Genomic DNA, 20776 nt, shown 5'->3' with positions numbered 1-20776 from the left:
GTAGTGGCTCCCAGGTTATTGTAGGTCATAAGCTTTCCTAACTGGGTGTTCAGGTTGATTTTAAAGGTCGGGGAGAGACTGATCTGTTGAGATAGTACGTTCCAGAGTATGGAGGATGCATGGGAGATATCTTGGAGACGACTGTGTGAGGAGCAGAAAATGGAAGGCAAAGGAGGCCTTCTGAGAAGAGAAGTCTCAGGAGAGTAGGTCAGGGACGTATGCAGGGTACAGGTTCTGGATGGCCTTGTATTTTGCACAGTGGGGATTGGCAAAGGGGACAGCTGACCTAACTGGGCAGTAGAGTTAGAGGCGAAAGAGTGTTAGGCTACTGTCACATCTGCGTTTTTGCTGGATCCGTTATGGATCAGCAAAAAACACTTCCATCATGATAATACAACCGTCTGCATCGGTTATGAATGGATCCGGTTGTATTATCTCTAAAATAGCCATAACGGATCTGTCTCTAAAACCATTGTAAGTCGGTGGGGGGGGCTTATCAATTTTCATTTGTGTCAGAGAAAACTGATCCGGCACCATTGACTTGCATTGTGAGTCATGGCGGATTGGTCTTGCTCCGCATCCCAGGACGCAATTAAAAACAGCACTTTTGTGTGCGTCATGGGAACGGAACGCATTCTGGTGCACTCCGTTCCCTTCAGTTTCGATTTTTCCCCAATGACGAAACTGAAGCGTTTTCCCCCCGCTGTTGAGATCCTATGACGGATATCAATAGCAGAAAGGGAAAACGCTGGTGTGAAAGTAGCCTTAGATGGGAGGCCACCAGAGGACGTTCCAGCAATCAATGCAAAAGATGACATTCAGTATACTAGCATCTTCGTTAACGTCAAGTTAAGAAAATCTTTTTGAGGTGGTGGTGGTAGGGGCTGGATGTGCAGGGCAGAACAATAGGTTTTTCCTGGGCAGCAGACTTGTGAGACATGGAAAAGTGGGGACCATTAAAGAGATTGTTCAAGAGCAGGGGGCAGTATGAAATAAAGAGAACCCACAGTGGTGTAAAAATGCAATAATTTGCTTTTTGAAACCAGAATTCTGGAGTGAAGGCATGATAAATGTGCCCTTGTACATAATAATGGTGGCATGGGTTTTGTAGTGTGACTAATAACACTGCATAGATTGTTCTTGTTGACCCGCCACGGTTTTCTCTGTTACCTTCTTGGATTCTCATTCTGTTGTTTTTACTTCCACAGTCTACTCCTTCTCCTTCTGCCGACCTCTTGGGCCTGGGAGCTCCCTCCACTTCCAGCCCTGGTGCCCCCGCTGCTGCTACATCTGGTAGCCTGCTTGTGGATGTCTTTGCTGATACATCACTTCCCGTTGACGCTGACGCTTCAGGGTCGGAGGAGAACTTTGAAAGGTAGGGCATTCGTTCTTGTGACTGAAACATCATAAGCTATGTGAATCTCTTGGATAATTGCCCCCCCTGGATTACCAATGACCCCCTATGGTGTAAATATAAGTTCTGTTAGTGTGCACGCTGGGTTTAGGGGAACTAATGGTACTCCGTGTTGCTGCCTCTTTTCCCTTGGTTCTTTTCTTTCCTGCTGATGCCTGATACAGCGATGTCCCAACGTCCACAGAAGGGGCTTCTGGAGAGCCAGACCCTTCTGGTCAGGAGGCGGATGATTTCTTCTACAAGTAAGCAAAATCACCCTGATCAGAAAGACCCATCCAGTATCATTCCTCTTCCCCTGCTGCAGTCTGCCTCCTCATTTTTTGGTTTCTTTGGTATTAAAGCAGCAGAGGCAAGAAAAAACAAAATTTACTGATAGAGAGAGGGTTCTTAACAAGTCATTGTAGATTTTACTAAAAAGCCTTATATTTGGCACTAGCACATGATGATGCCTTCAAGTTTGGCCTCCAGTATCTTGTTCACGACAGTGTTATGTATTCTGCAGACTCTGTATGTTGCCTCTGTCTTGAAGTGGTCCGATTTATACAAGCAAGGGTCACCAAATGCCCTCCCCAATCTAATGCGACTCTGCAAGTGAGCATATGCGGGCTTAACTGATAACTCGTGATGGTATCAGCCAGCGGCAGATTGGCCATAGACCATACAGGGAAATTTCCCGGTTTGCCGATGCCCAGGGGCCGCCTGAACTCTCCTCACGGCCGGCCAGTGGACATTTTTGGGCATATACTTTGTGCTGCTGGCAGTATTTGGTGATGGACTGTGGTATTTGGCTCTGTTGGGGCAGTCTAATGTGCCACAATATGGTATTGCTGGCCCTGCCCTCCATCAGTTTTGACCCAACTACAAAATGGGGCCACTAAGTTCCTAGTCCACCCCTGATATCGGCATTCTTCTGGGATGGGATGTGATAGTCATGTAGTTTATAGCAGCCGGTGGTCTTAGTGGTAAATGGATTGTAGAAGTTTATGTTCTGCCTGTCAAGGGTAGACGGTTTGTAGGAGGACACCCAACATAGTCTAAGGCTGCTTTCACTTCACCGCTGTTATTTCCGTTCTTCTGCTTCCTTATAGGAGCAGAAGACCGAAAATAACGGACAAAAATGGAGCCTAACGGATCCCCTTTATTATAATTGGATCCGTTAGGTTTCCATTTATGAGAACATTTTTTTAGCGGAGAAAAACGTCCTGTACGCACGACTTTTCTCTCCGCTATTTTTGACAAATTCTGTGATGAAAGCCCCGAATGGAGCCTCCAACGCAGATGTGAATGTAGCCTTGGGCTTAAAAAAACATGTCCATTTATTATTATGATAGTTCGTCCCGCATTCACCTTGCTTAGGCTACTTTTACATCTGCTTTTTCCTTTCTGGTTTTGAGATCCGGCACAGGCTGTTAAAACCGTAGCACAACGCTTCAGTCTTGTCCCCATTCATTATCAATGGGGACAAAACTGAACAAACCGGAACGGAGTGCTCCAGAATGCATCCCGTTCCGCCTTGTTGCGTCCCCATGCAAGCAGCATTTTTTTGTGCGGCATGGAAAAATGAACATGCCAGATCCGGCATCCAAAACCGTGTAAGTCAATGGTGCCGGATGTGTTTTTTTTTCAGTGGTGTGGCATGTTAAGTTTCGATATAATACAGCCGGATCTATTCTGAACCGACGCAGTTGGTTGTATTATTCAAACGGATGCGTTCTTCCTCTGGTTTTGAGATCCTTTGCTGGATCTCAAAACCGGAAAGGAAAACGCAGATGTGAAAGTAGCCTTACATAGGGCAACGCGATGCCCACTCATGAAAGACACGATCGCCCGACAAATGAGCTTTTCACTTGTTTTATCGGGTCATGCGAGGCAACTCTGCAAGGACCAGTCATCAGGAATGAATGTTTGTATGAATGTTCATTCCTTATAATTGCTCTGCTCCTCAGCCAGTGTAAGAGGGCCCTTATAACTCTGCGTTGTGCTGTTCCTCACTTATTCCTCCTAGACATTTATGAATACCGTATATACTCGAGTATAAGCCGAGCCCCTAATTTTACCCCCAAAAAATGGGAAAAATTATTGACTCGAGTATAAGACTAGGGTGGGAAATGCTGCTATAATGCAGAGTGTATGTGTATATCATGCACACACTCTACATTATATACACACATCTGCAAGAGGGTGACTCCCTGTATTTAATGCAGAGTGTGTGCATTATATACACACACACTCTGCATTAAATACAGGGAGCCATCCACAGATCTCCCCCCTAAACAGTGCCATCCACAGATCTCCCCCCTAAACAGTGCCATCCACAGATCTCCCCCCTAAACAGTGCCATCCACAGATCCCCCCTCCCCTAAACAGTGCCATGATGGCACTGTTTAGGGGAGGGGGGATCTGTGGAAGGCACTGTAGGGGGATCTGTGGATGGCACTGCCATCCACAGATCCCCCTACAGTGCCATCCACAGATCCCCCTACAGTGCCATCCACAGATCCCCCTACAGTGCCATCCACAGATCCCCCTACAGTGCCATCCACAGATCCCCCTCCCCGACGCTCACAGCAGTATATTTACTTACTTTGTCTTTGCTCCGGTAATACAGGCAGTGCGGGGAGCGGCGCTCACTCACTGACGTCACGCGCCTGCTCCCACTAGGCGGCGCAGGCGCGTGACGTCAGTGAGTGAGCGCCGCCCCCCGCACTGCCTGCTATTACCGGAGCTAAGACCTAGACTCGAGTATAAGACGAGGAGGCTTTTTGAGCACCAAAATATGTGCCAAAAAACTCGTCTTATACTCGAGTATATACGGTACATTGAAAACGGAGTGTTACCGGTTGGGAAGTGTGTCCCTCTACTGAGAGCGTCCATTTAGTACTAACCGGTCAGCCTGTATTGACAACACCCTTCGACAACAGGAATGGTAACACCAAGTTGTCAGTTTGTTCATACCAGAGAACCTGCACAACCCAGAGTTTTCAGAAAAGATGCTCCAGAGCTGATGTTTCATGAGGAATAATTGGTGGAGGGCATTCTAGAACGCCAAATGCCCCCACCATAGTAATATCTTCATTTGCGGTTTCGGGATGAAGCCTTTTTAAATCCACTGTGCTCTTCTCTGTATAAATCTGTAGGTACCCAGGAGTGCTGCTTAGCGGTAGCATGGGCATTCACAGGGATTTAGGTTGGATAAAAGTCACTGCTGCTTTAACCAGGCAACTGTTACATGCAAAAGTATTTCATCTAACCATGTAACAATCCCCGAACATTGGGGGTCTCACATGTTCCCCTGGGGCACATGATAATTTTTGCATGCAATAAAGTATTGCTTAACCCCATGTTTGCTGACGATCAAAGAAAAAAGTGGGATGACTGTCCACCCCATTGCGTTACGAAGGTTTTCTTGTAGATGCATTACTTCCACCTGGTCAAAGATGCCTCTTCCCTTTCTCTTGGTATAACGCCTATTTCGATACTCTACTATCTCAGTTTGGAGTGGATTTACTAAGGTATGGTTTGGGTCAACAAATGGGACACTGCACGTTGGTGATCCCTTTAAGTCTTCAGCTTCTTGGACAATACTGAATGTGTCTTCCGCTGTGATACATGTAGTGCTGTTCATGGAGGTATGACAACCATGGGGTGACTGCTGGAGAAGATCTTCATCATTTGGTGGAGTTTATGGATTATCCAAATTGCACTTTAGTAAATGTAGCCTGGTTTACCTCCGCTCTCCTCATCTTCATTAGCAGTCAATTGACTGACGAGGCAAAGCGTTCCTCTGTAAAAGTTTTCGTACTTTTTTTTTTTTTTCTTATAAAGATTCATCTGCAAAAATAATGGTGTCCTTTTTGAGAATCAACTGCTACAGATTGGCTTAAAGTCAGAATACCGACAAAATCTTGGTGAGCGATTCATTATTATTATTATTTTTTGTACACTTTCGTTCTTGGGTACAATTGCTTCAATCTGGAAATTGCCTTGTGAATCCACTTCTGACTTTGTCTCTACTGCATAAAAAAAGTGCCTTAAAAACGGTGGTCTTTTTCCTAAAAACACATTGGGGATTATTTATGAAACTGGTGTAAAGTACAGCTTGCGTAGTTGCCCATAGCAACCAATCAGATTCCAACTTTCATTTTTGACAGCTCCTTTGGTAAATGAAAGGTGGAATCTGATTGGTTGCTATGGGCAACTATGATGGCTGTACTTTACACCAGTTTCATAAATGACCCCAAATGTGAGTGAAACCTCCCTTAAAGGGCATCTGTCAGCAGCTTTGTACCTAGGACACTGGCTGACCTGTTACATGTGCGCTTGGCAGCTGAAGGCTGTTCCCTGTTCATATGTGTCCGCATTGCTGAGAAACATGATGTTTTAATATATGCAAATGAACCTCTGGGAGCAACGGGGGCGTTGTCATTACACCTAGAGGCTCTGCTCACTCCATTTTGACAGGACCCTGCAGTGAAAACATCATCACACCTGGCCCTGTCAATCAAAGTGCAGAGGGCACGGCAGTTGCACAGAGAGCAGATCCTCTAGGTGTAACCATAACGCCCCCATTGCTCCTAGAGTCTCATTTGCATATATTCAACTGCCAAGCGCACATGTAAGGCTACTTTCACACTAGCATTAATATTTTCCGCTATTGAGATCCGTCATAGGGTCTCAATACCAGAAAAAAAGCTTCCGTTTTGTTCCCATTCATTGTCTTCTATGGGGACAAAACATAACTGAACAGAACGGAATGCTCCAAAATGCATTCCGTTCCGTTCTCATACAGGAGAGCAAACAGCAGCATGCTATGGTTTGCTTTCTGTCCTGGGATGCGGAGCCACACGGATCCGTCATGACCCACAATAGACACAATAGAAAACGGATCCGTCTTGGCTATGTTAAAGATCATACAACCGGATCCGTTCATAACGGATGCAGATGATTGTATTATCAGTAACTGAAGCATTTTTGTTGAATCCTGCCGGATCCAGCAAAAACGCTAGCGTAAAAGCAGCTTAACAGGTCAGCCAGTTTCATGGGTACAAATCTGCTGATAGATGCCATTTAAAAAATAAAAAAAAGATTTTGTTGCATTCTTTGAACAGGATTTTTGAAGATTCTTTTTGCTACAGTGTAACATCAATGAGCTGCAAGAAAGTGAACATTAACAAAGGGAGTACGTGAATGTGCTTTTCAGCATGCAGAATTTCTGTCCTAGGATTTCACCTCCGGCCATGTACTGTATATTCTAGTTCTTCTTCCCGAGTGCCCTGGCATCATTGTGGGCTTGCCACGTTTGCACCGTTGATCTGGGATGAGAATGTATTTATGATTATTTGCTCCTCGTGAATCCTTTACTTGCTTGAACAGATCTTTACATGTGGTCCATGGCTGGCAAAATACATAACTATCGAGGTGCACAAGGCTGTGCATTGCGGCCCATGTTCCTTTGGTAGTATTATTAATGCGTTCTTTATAATAACACCGCATTCTGGTAATGCTTAAGTGGGGCTGTTGGGTATTGTAGAATGAACATACAGTACAGGCATTTTGAGACATACATTTTTTTTTTTTTTTTTTCATGTTTCCAAATTCTTCTTTTGCCTTTTAATAGGTCGCGTGTTTATCTTCTATGGCAACAAGCTGTCCAGCCAGTTCCAGAACTTCACTCCGACACTAGTGTGCTCTGACGAGCTAAAGGCTAATATCCTTTCAGTATTATACCATGTTTCTGTGGTTGTCTGATGTAGAAATGTGGCACTTAAAGAAGCACTCCCACAAAATGTTTATTCTTTGACCTGTTAGAAAGGTGCATGATGTAAACTATAGAGACTGTATTTGTTAGTTATAACCTCCCTTCTGTTCCTCTGCCTTGTCATGTGTCCAGCACTTTGATATCCACTTCTCTATTCATTCCTATGAGACTGACATTGACACCCCCATAGGAATATATAGAGAAAGAGACTTCCTGTCCACACATCAGAAGTTGTATTATTTGGAAAGTCAGAGTGCTGGTCACATGTCACAGCTGAGGATCAGAAGGGAGGTTATAACTCACAAATACAGTCACTGGTATGAAGATTACCTTCACTACAGTTTACATCATGTACCTTTCTAACAGATCAGAGAATATCATTTTTTGGGAGTATTTCTTCTTTAAAAGAACACTAAACATAGAAAATGCAAAACTTAAAACTGAGAAATATGTAAAGAAAAGTTCTTCAGATGCTCAGCCAAGTCTCCCTCTTCCTCCGCATCCTTGCGTTTCTGTGTCTGTGTAAGGCTGGGTTCACACGGGCGTTGCAGGAAAATGTGCGGGTGCGTTACGGGAACACACGCGATTTTTCCGCGCGAGTGCAAAACATTGTAATGCGTTTTGCACTCGCGTGAGAAAAATCGCGCATGTTTGGTACCCAAACCCGAACTTCTTCACAGAAGTTCGGGTTTGGGATCAGTGTTCTGTAGATTGTATTATTTTCCATTATAACATGGTTATAAGCGAAAATAATAGCATTCTGAATACAGAATGCATAGTAAAACAGCGCTGGAGGGGTTAAAAAAAATATATAATTTAACTCGCCTTAGGCTACTTTCACACTAGCGTTCGGGTGTCCGCTTGTGAGCTCCGTTTGAAGGGGCTCACAAGCGGCCCCGAACGCATCCGTACTGCCCTAATGCATTCTGAGTGGACGCGGATCCGCTCAGAATGCATCAGTCTGCCAGCATTCAGCCTCCGCTCCACTCAGCAAGCGGACACCTGAACGCTGCTTGCAGCGTTCGGGTGTCCTCCTGGCCGTGCGGAGGCAAGCGGATCCGTCCAGACTTACAATGTAAGTCAATGGGGACGGATCCGTTTGAAGATGAGACAATATGGCTCAATCTTCAAACGGATCCGTCCCCCATTGACTTTCAATGTAAAGTCTGGACGGATCCGTTCAGGCTACTTTCACACTTAGATTTTTTTTTAAACTATAATGCAGACGGATCCGTTCTGAACGGATCCAAACGTCTGCATTATAGGAGCGGATCCGTCTGTGCAGACATCAGACGGACCCGCTCTGAACGGTAGTGTGAAAGTAGCCTTAGTCCACTTGATCGCGCAGACCGGCATCTCCTTCTGTCTCCTTTGCTGAACAGGACCTGTGGTGAGCATTCATTACATGAACAGGACCTTTGGTGATGTCACTCCGGTCATCACATGATCCATCACCATGGTAAAAGATCATGTGATGGATCATGTGATGACCAGAGTGGCGTCACCAAAGGTCCTTTACCTGTAATTAATGCTCACCACAGGTCCTGTTCAGCAAAGGAGACAGAAGGAGATGCCGGTCTGCGCGATCAAGTGGACTAAGGTGAGTTAAATTATTATTATTATTTTAACCCCTCCAGCGCTGTTTTACTATGCATTCTGTATTCAGAATGCTATTATTTTCCCTTATAACCATGTTATAAGGGAAAATAATAATAATCGGGTCTCCATCCCGATCGTCTCCTAGCAACCATGCATGAAAATCGCACCGCATCCGCACTTGCTTGCGGATGCTTGCGATTTTCACGCAACCCCATTCACTTCTATGGGGCCTGCGTTGCGTGAAAAACGCAGAATATAGAGCATGCTGCAATTTTCATGCAAACGCAGAAGTGATGCGTGAAAATCACCGCTCATCTGAACAGCCCCATTGAAATGAATGGGTCGGGATTCAGTGCGGGTGCAATACGTTCACCTACCGCTTGCACCCGCGCGGAAATCTCGCCCGTGTGAACGCAGCCTAAGGCAACTGGCTGCAGCAGATTCCCCCCTCCCCTCTGTTTTTCTACATTACTATTTTACATGATAAACTGTTGGGGCAAGATTATCTCCTGTTTACTTTTAGCATGATTTTTTAGGTTTAGTTTTCCTTTTTATAGGGGTTGTCCAGTTGGTCATATAAAAAAAAAAAGGCTCAGAATGTCTTAAAATAAATTTATACTCTCCTCCCTGATCTCCCGTTCCAGCTTCCCCACCAGTGTTAACCTCCTCCTCCCTCTTGACACAGGAAATGTGCTCAGCCAGTCACTGTTCTGGGAAGTATCGGTATTGGAGTGGCGGGGATTGGGTTTGGGGGGGGGGGGGGGGGAGGAGTATGTAGTCTTCTAGTTTTTCAAGTCCTTCTGAGGGACTCCTCCACATCCCCCCCACATTCCTCCCACATCCCCCCCCCCCCCCCCACACAAATGTAATAGTTTCTCCTTGACAGTTATGTCCATATCTGAATCTGCAGTCTAAGCCGGTGGAGACCACTGTAGACGGGGGAGCCCAGGTGCAGCAGGTGATCAATATAGAATGTTTGCAGGAGTTTGTGGATGTTCCCTTTCTGAGCATCCAGTTCAGGTGAGAGCTACCACTATATTAGAATTCTTCAGTAAGTCTGTATGTTACCGGTCTGTACAGAGAAGAGTCTCACGGCCTCAGTTTCTATAGCAATCAGTCAGCGCCAACCTGCTCAGGGAAAACCTAAACCCTCTTTTATTATGGCCAAGTGGGGTTCAGGGAAACAAAAAAAGACTCAAAACAAGACAAGTCGCTGGTTTCTCCAGTTCCTTCACTAAACTTCTGGTCCCAGCTGATCCGGATGTGTGTTGTGCTGCTGGCCAGCCATTGGCCTCAGCGGTGACATCTGCAGGCACATCACATGACTGCTGAGGCCTTTAATTGGCCAGCAGTGGTGACGTGCAAGTCACATGACACTTCTGCTCCAGGAGGAACTGGAGGCGGAGGAGAAGGGAATTGGAGTGCCAGTGATGGGTGATTTTTTAATTTATTTTTTTACTTGTACAGTTTTCATTTTTTTGAACATATGTTCCTATGTGGTCATTAAAGCCCATGGATATTTGATGTATATGTATGGCGTTTGCTCTTTAGGTTAAGGAACCAGTTCTGAAAAATATTGTATTAAAAAAGCATGTGTCGTATTACCAGGGGTTCCCATTATTGTGCTCCACATTAGAAATGCAATGTTGAAAGTGGATCTGTCACCAGATTTCAGATGACTTATTTGAGGGCAGCATAAACTAGTGACGGGCACCCTGATAATAGCAGTATGTCACCTACTGGTCAGCTTGAGGTCTACATTTTATTAGGTGCAGCACAAGCCAACTGCCGAGTCTTCTCCATGATGCGCTCACACCTTGGAGTCCTCATTACTTCTCAGCTGCAAGCTCCCTCACCCACTCGCCACTGATTGACAGCTTTCCCCCTAGGCACAGTTTTGGGCTACATGCACACGGCCGCGCGGTGTTTTGCAGTCTGCAAATTGCGGATCCGCCAAACACGGATGCCACCCGTGTGCGTTCTGCAATTTGCAGAACGGGCCACCCATTATCGAAATGCAGCAACGGATGCTGACAGCACAATGAGTGCTGTCCCCATCTTTTGTGGCCCCATTGAAATGAATGGGTTCGCCTCCAAGCCGCAAAAAATGTGCACCCAAATGTGGACCCAAACAAGGTTGTCTGCATGTAGCCTTAAGGAGAAAGCTGTCAATCAGCCCCAGGCTTACCTGTTGTCAATAACCAATTTTTTTACCGTATGTGACTGGATGCTCCTCCCCTATAATCTTTCTCTTCTTGCATCCATTTACCAAAATTTATGATGATTTATCATCTTTTAGATATGGAGGCGCTCTCCAGAATTTCTCAGTGAAGCTTCCCATAACCCTCAACAAGTTCTTTCAGCCGACTGAAATGGAAGGCCAAGACTTTTTCCAGCGCTGGAAGCAGCTCAGCAGGTAATTAGAGAAAGCCTCAGCCCCGACTTTATTATGTGGTCCATTTCGCAGTGGATCTGATTTCTTCCGAATTTGGTTTACCATTTTTTTTTTGTTTCATTAACAGCCCTAACCAGGAGGTCCAGAATATTTTCAAGGCAAAAAATCCAATAGATCAAGAGCTTGTGAAAGCAAAGGTTGGTGAAGACATCTTCTGCCAATTAGAAGTGTGTTTTATAGTCGCCTATACCACCCATGCCCTGGTGGTTGTCCTGTTCAGTGATCTGTGGCTTCCCCTGATGAGAATAGCTGATTACCAGGACTGAGAGAAGCCAGCAGTTTTGTTTTTGTTTTTAAAGGGCATCTGTCAGCAGTTTTGTACCTATGACACTGGCTGACCTGTTACATGTGCTCTTGGCAGCTGAAGACATCTGTGTTGGTCTCATGTTCATATGTGCCCACATTGCTGAGAAAAATGATGTTTTAATATATGCAAATGAGCCTCTAGGAGCAACGAGGGCGTTACCATTACACCTAGAGGCTCTGCTCTCTCTGTAACTGCCAACACGTCTGGCCCTGTCAATAAAAGTGCAGAGTACGTGGCAGTTGCAGAGAGAGCAGAGCCTCTAGGTGTAACAGCCACGCCCCCGTTGCTCCTTGAGACTCATTTGCATATGTTAAAACATAACCTTTTTTCAGCAATGAGGGCACATATGAACATGGGACCAACACAGATGACTTCAGCTGCCAAGCGTACATGGTACAGGTCAGCCTGTGTCCTAGGTACAAATCTGATGATGGAAGCCCTTTTGGGCTGGTTTCACAGGAGCGAGTTCAATGTGTTGAACTTGCAGCATGCGTCTGTGAGAGCTCCCATCCTGGCCTATGTAGGACTGATAGGATCGCATAGCATTTTACTGATTTATGATGCTATATAACCCTTAGAGTTCTGGAATGTATTGTATAAGGGCTCGTTCACACGAACATGTGCTGCCCGTTGCCGTATTGCGGCCCACATTTGCGGATCCGCAATACACGGGCACCGTTCCATGTGCATTCCGCATCACGGATGCGCACCCATTCACTTCAATGGGTCCGCAAATCCAGAGATGCAGAACGGAACACTACGGAGTGCTTCCTGTGGTTCCGTTCCACAAAAAGATATAGAACATGCTCTATCTTTTTACGGAATGGAGGGATCGCGGACCCATTCAAGTGAATGAGTCCACGATCCCCACGGACGGTGCCCGTGCATTGCGGACCGCAATTAGTGGTCCACAGCAGGGGCACGGGCTTCACACGTTCGTGTGAACGAGCCCTAACACTGACATAATGCTGTCAGTGTTATACAATACATTCCAGAACTATTAGGCCTCTTTCACACGGGCGTTGCAGGAAAAGGTGCGTTGCGGGAACATGCACGATTTTTCCGCGCGAGTGCAAAACATTGTAATGCATTTTGCACTCGCGTGAGAAAAATCGCGCATGTTTGGTACCCGAACTTCTTCACAGAAGTTCAGGTTTGGGATCAGTGTTCTGTAGATTGTATTATTTTCCCTTATAACATGGTTATAAGGGAAAATAATAGCATTCTGAATACAGAATGCATAGTAAAATAGCGCTGGAGGGGTTAAAAAAAATAATGAAACTCACCTTAGTCCACTTGATCGCGCAGTCGGCATCTCTTCTGTCTCCTTCTTTGCTGATTGCAGGAAAAGGACCTCTGGTGACGTCACTCTGGTCATCACATGGTCCATCACATGATCCATCACCATGGTAAAAGATCATGTGAGGAATCATGTGATGACCGGAGTGACGTCACCAGAGGTCCTTTTCCTGCAATCAGCAAAGAAGGAGACAGAAGAGATGCCGGCTGCGCGATCAAGTGGACTAAGGTGAGTTTAATTATTATTATATTATTTTTTTTTAACCCCTCCAGCCCTATTGTACTATGCATTCTGTATTCAGAATGCTATTATTTTCCCTTATAACCATGTTATAATGGAAAATAATAATGATCGGGTCTCCATCCCGATCGTCTCCTAGCAACCGTGCGTGAAAATCGCACCGCATCCGCACTTGCTTGCGGATGCTTGCGATTTTCACGCAACCCCATTCATTTCTATGGGGCCTGCGTTACGTGAAAAACGCACAAAGAGGAGCATGCTGCGATTTTCACGCAACGCACAAGTGATGCGTGAAAATCGCCGCTCGTGAGCACAGCCCCATAGAAATGAATGGGTCATGATTCAGTGCGGGTGCAATGTGTTCACCTCACGCATCGCATCCGCGCGGAATACTCGCCTGTGTGAAAGGGTCCTTAGGATCGCATAGCATTATACTGATTTATGATGCTATGTAACCCTATCAGTGCTACAGGGGCCAGGACGGGAGCGCTCTCAGATGCACGCTGCAAGTGATTTACTATAATTTACTAATGTGTGGCCAATTCTAGGTTTTATATTTTTATTACTATGTTGGGCTGTTCCTCTATTATTCCTGCTACAGGTTTAAGAATTGCCATCAAGGTCCAACTTTTGTGTTACCAGTTGGGGTTGTCCCTGCACAACCTGACACTAGCCAATCAGAGCTGCCTTTTTCAGACTCCGCACAACTGGTAACAGCCAGATGGACCTTTATTGCAGATTGCTGGCAATTTATCTTCTAGTAGGAATAATTAAGAAATGGCAGAACATAGTTTTATATGAAAAGATGCTCCAGAATTCTTATTACATGGTCATGCACGTAGTTACTAAAACAGACATGTCAGGAGAGGCGACAGCTCCTCTTTAGATAACTGTATACAGTAGTTCTGAGTAGAATTGCTTGTAGTGTCCACAAGGGTCCTGCAGGTGTCACTGTTTATCTCCTAATAGCCTGTCGCCGACACCTTTTCAAACAGTGTATACTGTTGTTTAATACAGTTTTCTTAGTTATTTCCAGATGTATTCTGCATATCCCTGCGCTTGGGGAAAAAATAGCATTGCTAAATCCAACTTTTTTCCTTTTTTTTTTTTTTTTTTAGCTCATTGGTTTTGGGCCTGCTCTCTTAGAAAATGTTGACCCAAACCCGTCCAATTTTGTGGCAGCTGGAATTATTCAGACAAAATCTCGACAAGTGGGATGTCTGCTACGCCTGGAACCAAACATGCAGGCGCAGGTATGTAGTGCTGGCATATAGTGGACACTTTTTTTATACTGTGATGGTGAAGAGCAGTCAGTGAGCTTTTATGAGGTTGTCCCATCAACAGAACCCCATCTTTTTTTAAATAGAGACTCATTACTATTCAGTCAATTGGCAAAGGTCCCTGTGGGGTTTAGCTGGCCACCCCAAATTGCAGACTATTAGCTGATCATGAATTGCTTTGTTGCAAGAAAGCAACACCTTACAGTGGCTCTCGATAATAGAGGGTCCCGACTTCCTGAGATAAACACAGATGTAACCACCGTTATTTTGACAGGCTTAAAGGGGTTCTGTCCCTTCAGCAAATAGCATTTATTTGCCTTATTACTACAAGGCACTTACTAACGTATTGTGATTGTCCATATTGCTTCCTTTGCTGGCTAGATCAATTTTTTCATCACATTAGCCACGTTCCCAGGGTTATGACCACCCTGAAATCCAGCGGTGGTGGTCGTGTATGCACACAATAGGAAAAAGCACTAGCCTATGGGAGTTCCCGAAATCCCAGCCACCAGAGAAACTGGCACTTTTTCCTATAGTGTGCAAGCACGGCCACTGATGCTGGATTTCAGGGTGATCATAATAATGGAAACGAGCAGTGGATAATGTGATGGAAAAATGAATTAAGAATGCTATTATTTTCCCTTATAACCATGTTATAAGGGAACATAATAAAATCTACACAACACCTAACCCAAACCCGAACTTCTGTGAAGTTCGGGTTTTGGTACCAAACATGCCGATTTTTCTCACGCGTACGCAAAACGCATTACAATGTTTTGCACTCGCGCGGAAAAATCACGCATTTTCCCGCAACGCACCCGCATCTTATCCGGCCCTAAAACATGACGCCCGTGTGAAAGAGGCCTAAGGAGCACATGTACAGGCCCCCTAGTAAGACTAATAAAGCAAAGTATATATAATAAAAAATAAGTTTGGGGGGGACTTCAAATATAAAAAACTAAAATCGACAAGAGAAAAGGCTTTATTATGGAAATAAAACTCTACAAAATGAATAAAAACAATGCCAGAATTGCGCTTTTTATCCTGCCTCCCAAAATACATAATAATAGTGATCAAATAGTCTAAGGCTACCTTCACACTAGCGGCAGCCTTCTCCGGCAGGCTGTTCCAGCGGGTGAACAGCCTGCCGGATCCGTGCTGCCGCTAGTGCAGGTGTGCCACCGGAGGTTCGCTCCGGCCCCATTGACAAACATGCCGACAGGCGGCCGGAATAAAACTAAGACATGTAGCCTTAGTGCCAAGAATAGTTCCAATGAAAAAGTTATCTGATGCTGCAAAAAATAAAAACAATGACACAAAAATACTGTAAATTAAAAAGTAAAGCAAAAATAAGTTTTGGGGCAAAAGTAGTAAAACATCTGTATGTCCATTCTACAAAAAGATAGAACATGTCCGCAAAATGTAGACCACGGAGCCATTGATGTCAGTGGGACTGCAAAAAATAAAAAAAAAAGTGCAGACAGCACATGGACTGCATCTGTATTTTGCGGATCCGCAATTTGTGAACAGCAAAACAGCCATGTGCATGAGGCCTAATAGATGTAGTGCTATCGCTCCTGTATACACATATCACAGCTTATTCAGAAAAGTTATCTGAAATGAATGGTGTGTTAGGAAAAAAAATGGGATTGAACTGACAGTAAAAAATACAACCCCAAAAGCCTCTCATACAGCTACTGTACATCAGCAAAAACGAAGAAAAAAGTTACAGCTTTTGGAATGTAGAGGCGAAAAAGTGAAAATAATCACCACGTCCTTAAAACCCAAATAGGTTGTGTCCTTAAGGAGTTAAAGGGCTGTTCCATCAATCAACATTGATCAGCTCTCCTTGCTAACTTGCCTTTTGCTATGGGGCGGTGCACACCTTCCTGTATGAGCACTTTGTAGACCTTATTCTGTACTTATTGGGGGAGACTTTTCAAACTGGTGTAAAGTAGAACTGACTCAGTTGCCCATAGCAACCAATCAGATTCCACCTTTGATTTTCCAAAGGAAGTGGAATCTGATTGGTTGCTATGGGCAACTAAGCCAGTTCTACTTTACACCAGTTATCGTAAGCCCAGTGATGATTGAACCTGCAGTGTATTCTTCTAACCCAGACGTATTCTTTTTCCGCAGATGTACCGGCTCACCATCCGCACAAGTAAAGAAGAAGTTTCCCAGAGGTTATGTGACCTGCTCTCTGAGCAGTTTTAAACCCAAATCATGCTGGCCCCATTATCCTAGTCTTTGTGATCTTCCCCCATTGCCAGGTCCTCGTCATCTCAGTGAAAATAAATATTACTTACACAATGTGTATCTATTGGTCTTCATATCCTACCGGAGTTCAGTCTCTACAATGGCGTAAAAGGCTGGGATCAGAATTCATAGGTTCTCAGCCTATGGTACCAGTAGCGCAGGGGCTACACGTGTCTGTAGGGGGTACTCCCAGTGTCATAATGATGTGCTTTAAATAGGTGAACACAATGGGGGAGATTTCTGTGCCTGTCTTGATATCCCCTGTGCCGATGGAGGATGCACATAATTTCTAACGAGGTGCACGTCTTGTCACAAATTAGGCTACTTTCACACTCTCGTTTGGTGCGCATCCGTTCAATAATACAAACGTTTGCATCTGTTCAGAACGGATCTGTTTGTATTATCTTTAAGGCTACTTTCACACTCGCGTTTTGGGCGGATCCATCATGGATCTGCAAAAACTGATCCGTTACAATAATACAACCGCCTGCATCCGTCATGAACGGATCCGTTTGTATTATCTGTAACATAGCCAAGACGGATCCGTCATGAACTCCATTGAAAGTCAATGGGAGACGGATCTATTTTCTATTGTGCTAGGACTGTTCTGTTTGGCTAAATTTCGTCAAGCAGACAGCAAAACGCTTGTGAGAGCCCTAGACGGATCTTGCAAACGGAAAGCCAAAACGCCAGTGTGAAAGTAGCCTAACATAGCCAAGACGGATCCGTCTTGAACACAATTGAAAGTCAATGGGGTACACGGATCCGTTTGGCTCCGTTCCCAGCAGCATTTTGGTGTCCGCCTCCAAAGTGGAATGGAGACTGAACGGAGGAAAACTGATGAATTCTGAGCGGATCCTTTTCCATTCAGAATGCATTAAGGCAAAACTGATCCGTTTTGGACCGCTTGTGAGAGCCCTGAACGGATCTCACAAACGGAAAGCCAAAACGCCAGTGTGAAAGTAGCCTTAGGCCTATCCTCCTGCAGTCCGTGCCCCTAACCAGAAATCTACGACCACTCGGAGCTGCCGTAGATTTCTGGCTTCATTTACCACAGAAAATGAAGATAAATTTGTCGCTGCATCTGACCACGCCCCGTTTCCTGCCCTTGTTACACCCCTTTTTAGAGGTAAGGACAGCAAATAAGGGTAGATGCAACAATTTTTTTAAAAGTCACACCTGCAACTTTTTAACTCTAGATGGATAATGCTGCAAACTGTGGGATCCCCACTTTCGGCTCAAAAAGTTGTGCATGCAGGACTTTGTCAGTCCGAAGGCTGGCAAGCTATGCCAATATGGTGAACTGTGGAAGGCTGTTCCTCTGCTGGTACAATGAAGGTGTGAATGTAGCCTTAGCAGCTATGTAAATGCAAAACTGCTGACAGATACAGGTGGGAGGAGGGGGGACAGTAGGCACTACACATCTCTGTTCCGGTTATTAAAGAGGTATTACCATCTGGAATATTTATGGCATATTGCTAGGTTATGCTATATATGTCAGACTGGTGTGGGACCTGCTCCTATCTCAAGAACCAGGCCCCGCAGTGAATGGAGAGCATACCTGACATGTGAGGCCACCCTGTATTCATTGCTATGGGACTTCTGAAAATAGCCAAGAATTTAGCTCTGCTGTTTTTGGAAATCCCATAGCCGTGAATGGAGAGGATACCACACATGCTGAGACAGGAAGGGGTTAGGAATAAAGCCACTTTTTTTAAATTTATTTTTATAAACGTTTAATTGTTTTTTGTTTTTCCAAAAAAGACAAGGAGTGTCAACATACAGTACATTCTAAATGTAGGACAGCTAGATTGGCGCTGGATATGACAAAGTTATGTAGAGACCGGCGCCCCTTCATAACTTCGGCGGATCCACCGCCAGATATAGGGGTTAAGACTAGTGTCTAAATCATCGTTCTTAATAAATGACCCCCTATCTGCCTGACATTTTCTCTGAAGGTTGTGGCTTCCTCCAAGAGAAGAGTCACGTTGAACAGACAAATGCAATAAAATAAATGGTTCATTTAGAGAACACATTTGTATCTAGAAAGAGAAAAAAGGGAGAAGAAGAAGTCGAGAGAGAACGAACCGTACGTTTTCCATCGCAGAAATTTTTATTTCGAGCTGTCCAAGCACCATTTGGTGGATCCTGTTGATGGTTATATTCCATTGACCAATACATGAGAGGGGATGAAGCACTTCAGAAGGGAAAGATACATGTCTTCACACTTAGTTCAGCATCAGCACCGCATTCTCCTAATGTCTGCTCCAACAGAGGAACAAAAACATCTGTTCTATTTTAAGCCTCCATTTCTGTCCGTTACATCATGTTTCAGCTATTTTTGACAGCTTTTTCTTTCGTCCAAAAATAACTGAAACCTAACAGAACTGACACAAACTGATGCCCAAAACAAACCAATCAAACAAATAGGAATTAGATCAGGGTTTTTTCCGCCCCATTTTTCTGACAAGTTTCTGAACAGAAAGACAGAAATGCTGATGTTAACTTTAAGCAGAGGAAGAACGGTTGATTGGAGGGGATTCTGTGTACTTCCCGTCCGTACCACCAAAAATAAGGATTTTTTTCCCTTTCATCCTCCATGACGGCATACCATGAGAGATGACCCGCCTCCAACCAGGTAGGGGCAGGAAGTATAAAATAGACCCTCCTCCAGCATATCCTCAGTGTCTTCCTGTCCCTCCAGGTGGGAGATGGGTTAACACTCATGGCATTTGCTGTGGGTCCACTTTTGTGTAGGCAGGCAGAGGTGGGGAAAAGTCGAGGAATGCCTTATTGCACATGAGGGGGCAGACAGCACCAACCTCCTATATTGGCGTTGTATTGGTGCTGGAAAATGGAAGTAAGTATCCTGCTCCTTACCTCCTTGCTTGCGCCGGCTTGGAGGGGCCATGTGCTGACCCGACACTTACTTCCTCCGGTCTCAGAAAGACGCTCCTCATCACAGCGCTTCCTCTGGTGCTTAATGATGACGTCACAGGAAGTGCCGATGCGTTCCACAGGGACTTCCGGTTTGCGTGACGGCTGTAAGGGGAGGAGCTTAATTTTGCGAGGCAGATCAAGACGTAGGTCGTCCACTGATCTGAGGTCTGCAGGTAAGGAGAGATTTAAAAAGAGGGATGCAGAGCAACTATATGTCGGATATAGCGACAGGACAGATGGAGACTTCTGGGGGTGCAGCTGCAGTAAGTCACATCCAGGGGGGGAAGACTATGGAATTATACTACCCTACTAATGTCTTCCTCCCTTATTATGTATCTCTCTCTCTCCCCCTCTCTTTCCTGTATGCCTGTAGAGTGAAAAAGAAGGGGTTAAAAAAACAAAATCCTCTCTTAATACTAAAAAGTGTGTGAGTTGTTTGACAAAACTGTCAGAAGGGTCCAAAAAAATCTGTAAAACTTGCACAGCTAACATGGCCAGAGATTTAGTTCCATCCATTAGAGATGAACTAAGGGATGTAATTAGAGAGGAGATGCGGTCAGTTTTTGCGGAACAGTCCACATCTAACCCTAACCCGACAATACATAAAACTAAGTCGCGGGGTAAAAGTTACGAATATTTTTCCTCAAACCCAGATCAGGATTCAGACTCAGACGGTGATGATTCCATTGATTCTTCAGGCTCAGACACAGAATTCAGAAGCTTTCTATTCTCCTCAGAAGATACAAACGAGTTGATAAAAGCAATTAGGACGACTATGGATCTGTCCGATGAAAAAATTCATAGGTCGGTTCAAGACGAAATGTACGGGGGGCTCGAGCACAGGAAAAAACGGGACTTTCCATTACTTAAAAATGTTAGAAATAATTAAAAGAGAATGGAAATCTCCTGATAGGAAAATTTTTATTTCCAGGACCATGAGACGTAGATTTCCCTTTAATGATGAGGATGAAACTCTGTTAACCTCTTGCCCTAAAGTCGATGTTTCCCTTTCAAAATTAGTTAAGGGATCCAATTCTCTTCCCTTTGAAGATTTGGGATCATTAAAAGATCCTATGGATAAGAAAGTAGATTCCACGCTAAAAAAAAGTCTGGGAGGCTGCTACGGCCATATTTAAACCTAATTTAGCTGCAACTTCAGTTTCACGGTCTCTAAAAAAAAAAGTGGTTACAGCAGTTAGAAGTCCCACTTAAGGAAGGGAGACC

The 20776-nt window shown here is 44.7% G+C and overlaps 1 protein-coding gene across 2 annotated transcripts in view; it reads left to right on the top strand.

The window, feature by feature from the left end:
- The window catches only part of AP2A2 (adaptor related protein complex 2 subunit alpha 2), a 96110-nt gene extending 79440 nt beyond the window's left edge, over nt 1–16670 (top strand). The window contains exons 15-23 of one of the 2 annotated variants that reach the window (XM_040410430.1): nt 1209–1375; nt 1579–1656; nt 5240–5322; nt 7032–7121; nt 9668–9791; nt 11071–11187; nt 11294–11363; nt 14192–14326; nt 16493–16670. In XM_040410430.1, coding sequence (XP_040266364.1) covers nt 1209–1375; nt 1579–1656; nt 5240–5322; nt 7032–7121; nt 9668–9791; nt 11071–11187; nt 11294–11363; nt 14192–14326; nt 16493–16570 — 942 coding nt within the window. In that variant the 3' untranslated portion in view covers nt 16571–16670. The remainder of the gene's footprint in view (nt 1–1208; nt 1376–1578; nt 1657–5239; nt 5323–7031; nt 7122–9667; nt 9792–11070; nt 11188–11293; nt 11364–14191; nt 14327–16492) is intronic. The other variant, XM_040410431.1, reaches the window with a different exon arrangement.
- The last annotated feature ends 4106 nt before the right edge of the window (nt 16671–20776 follow it).

This window comes from Bufo bufo, chromosome 10, assembly GCF_905171765.1.
Source record: "Bufo bufo chromosome 10, aBufBuf1.1, whole genome shotgun sequence".
Taxonomy (NCBI): domain Eukaryota; kingdom Metazoa; phylum Chordata; class Amphibia; order Anura; family Bufonidae; genus Bufo; species Bufo bufo.
This window is presented reverse-complemented; position numbering and strand designations above follow the sequence as displayed.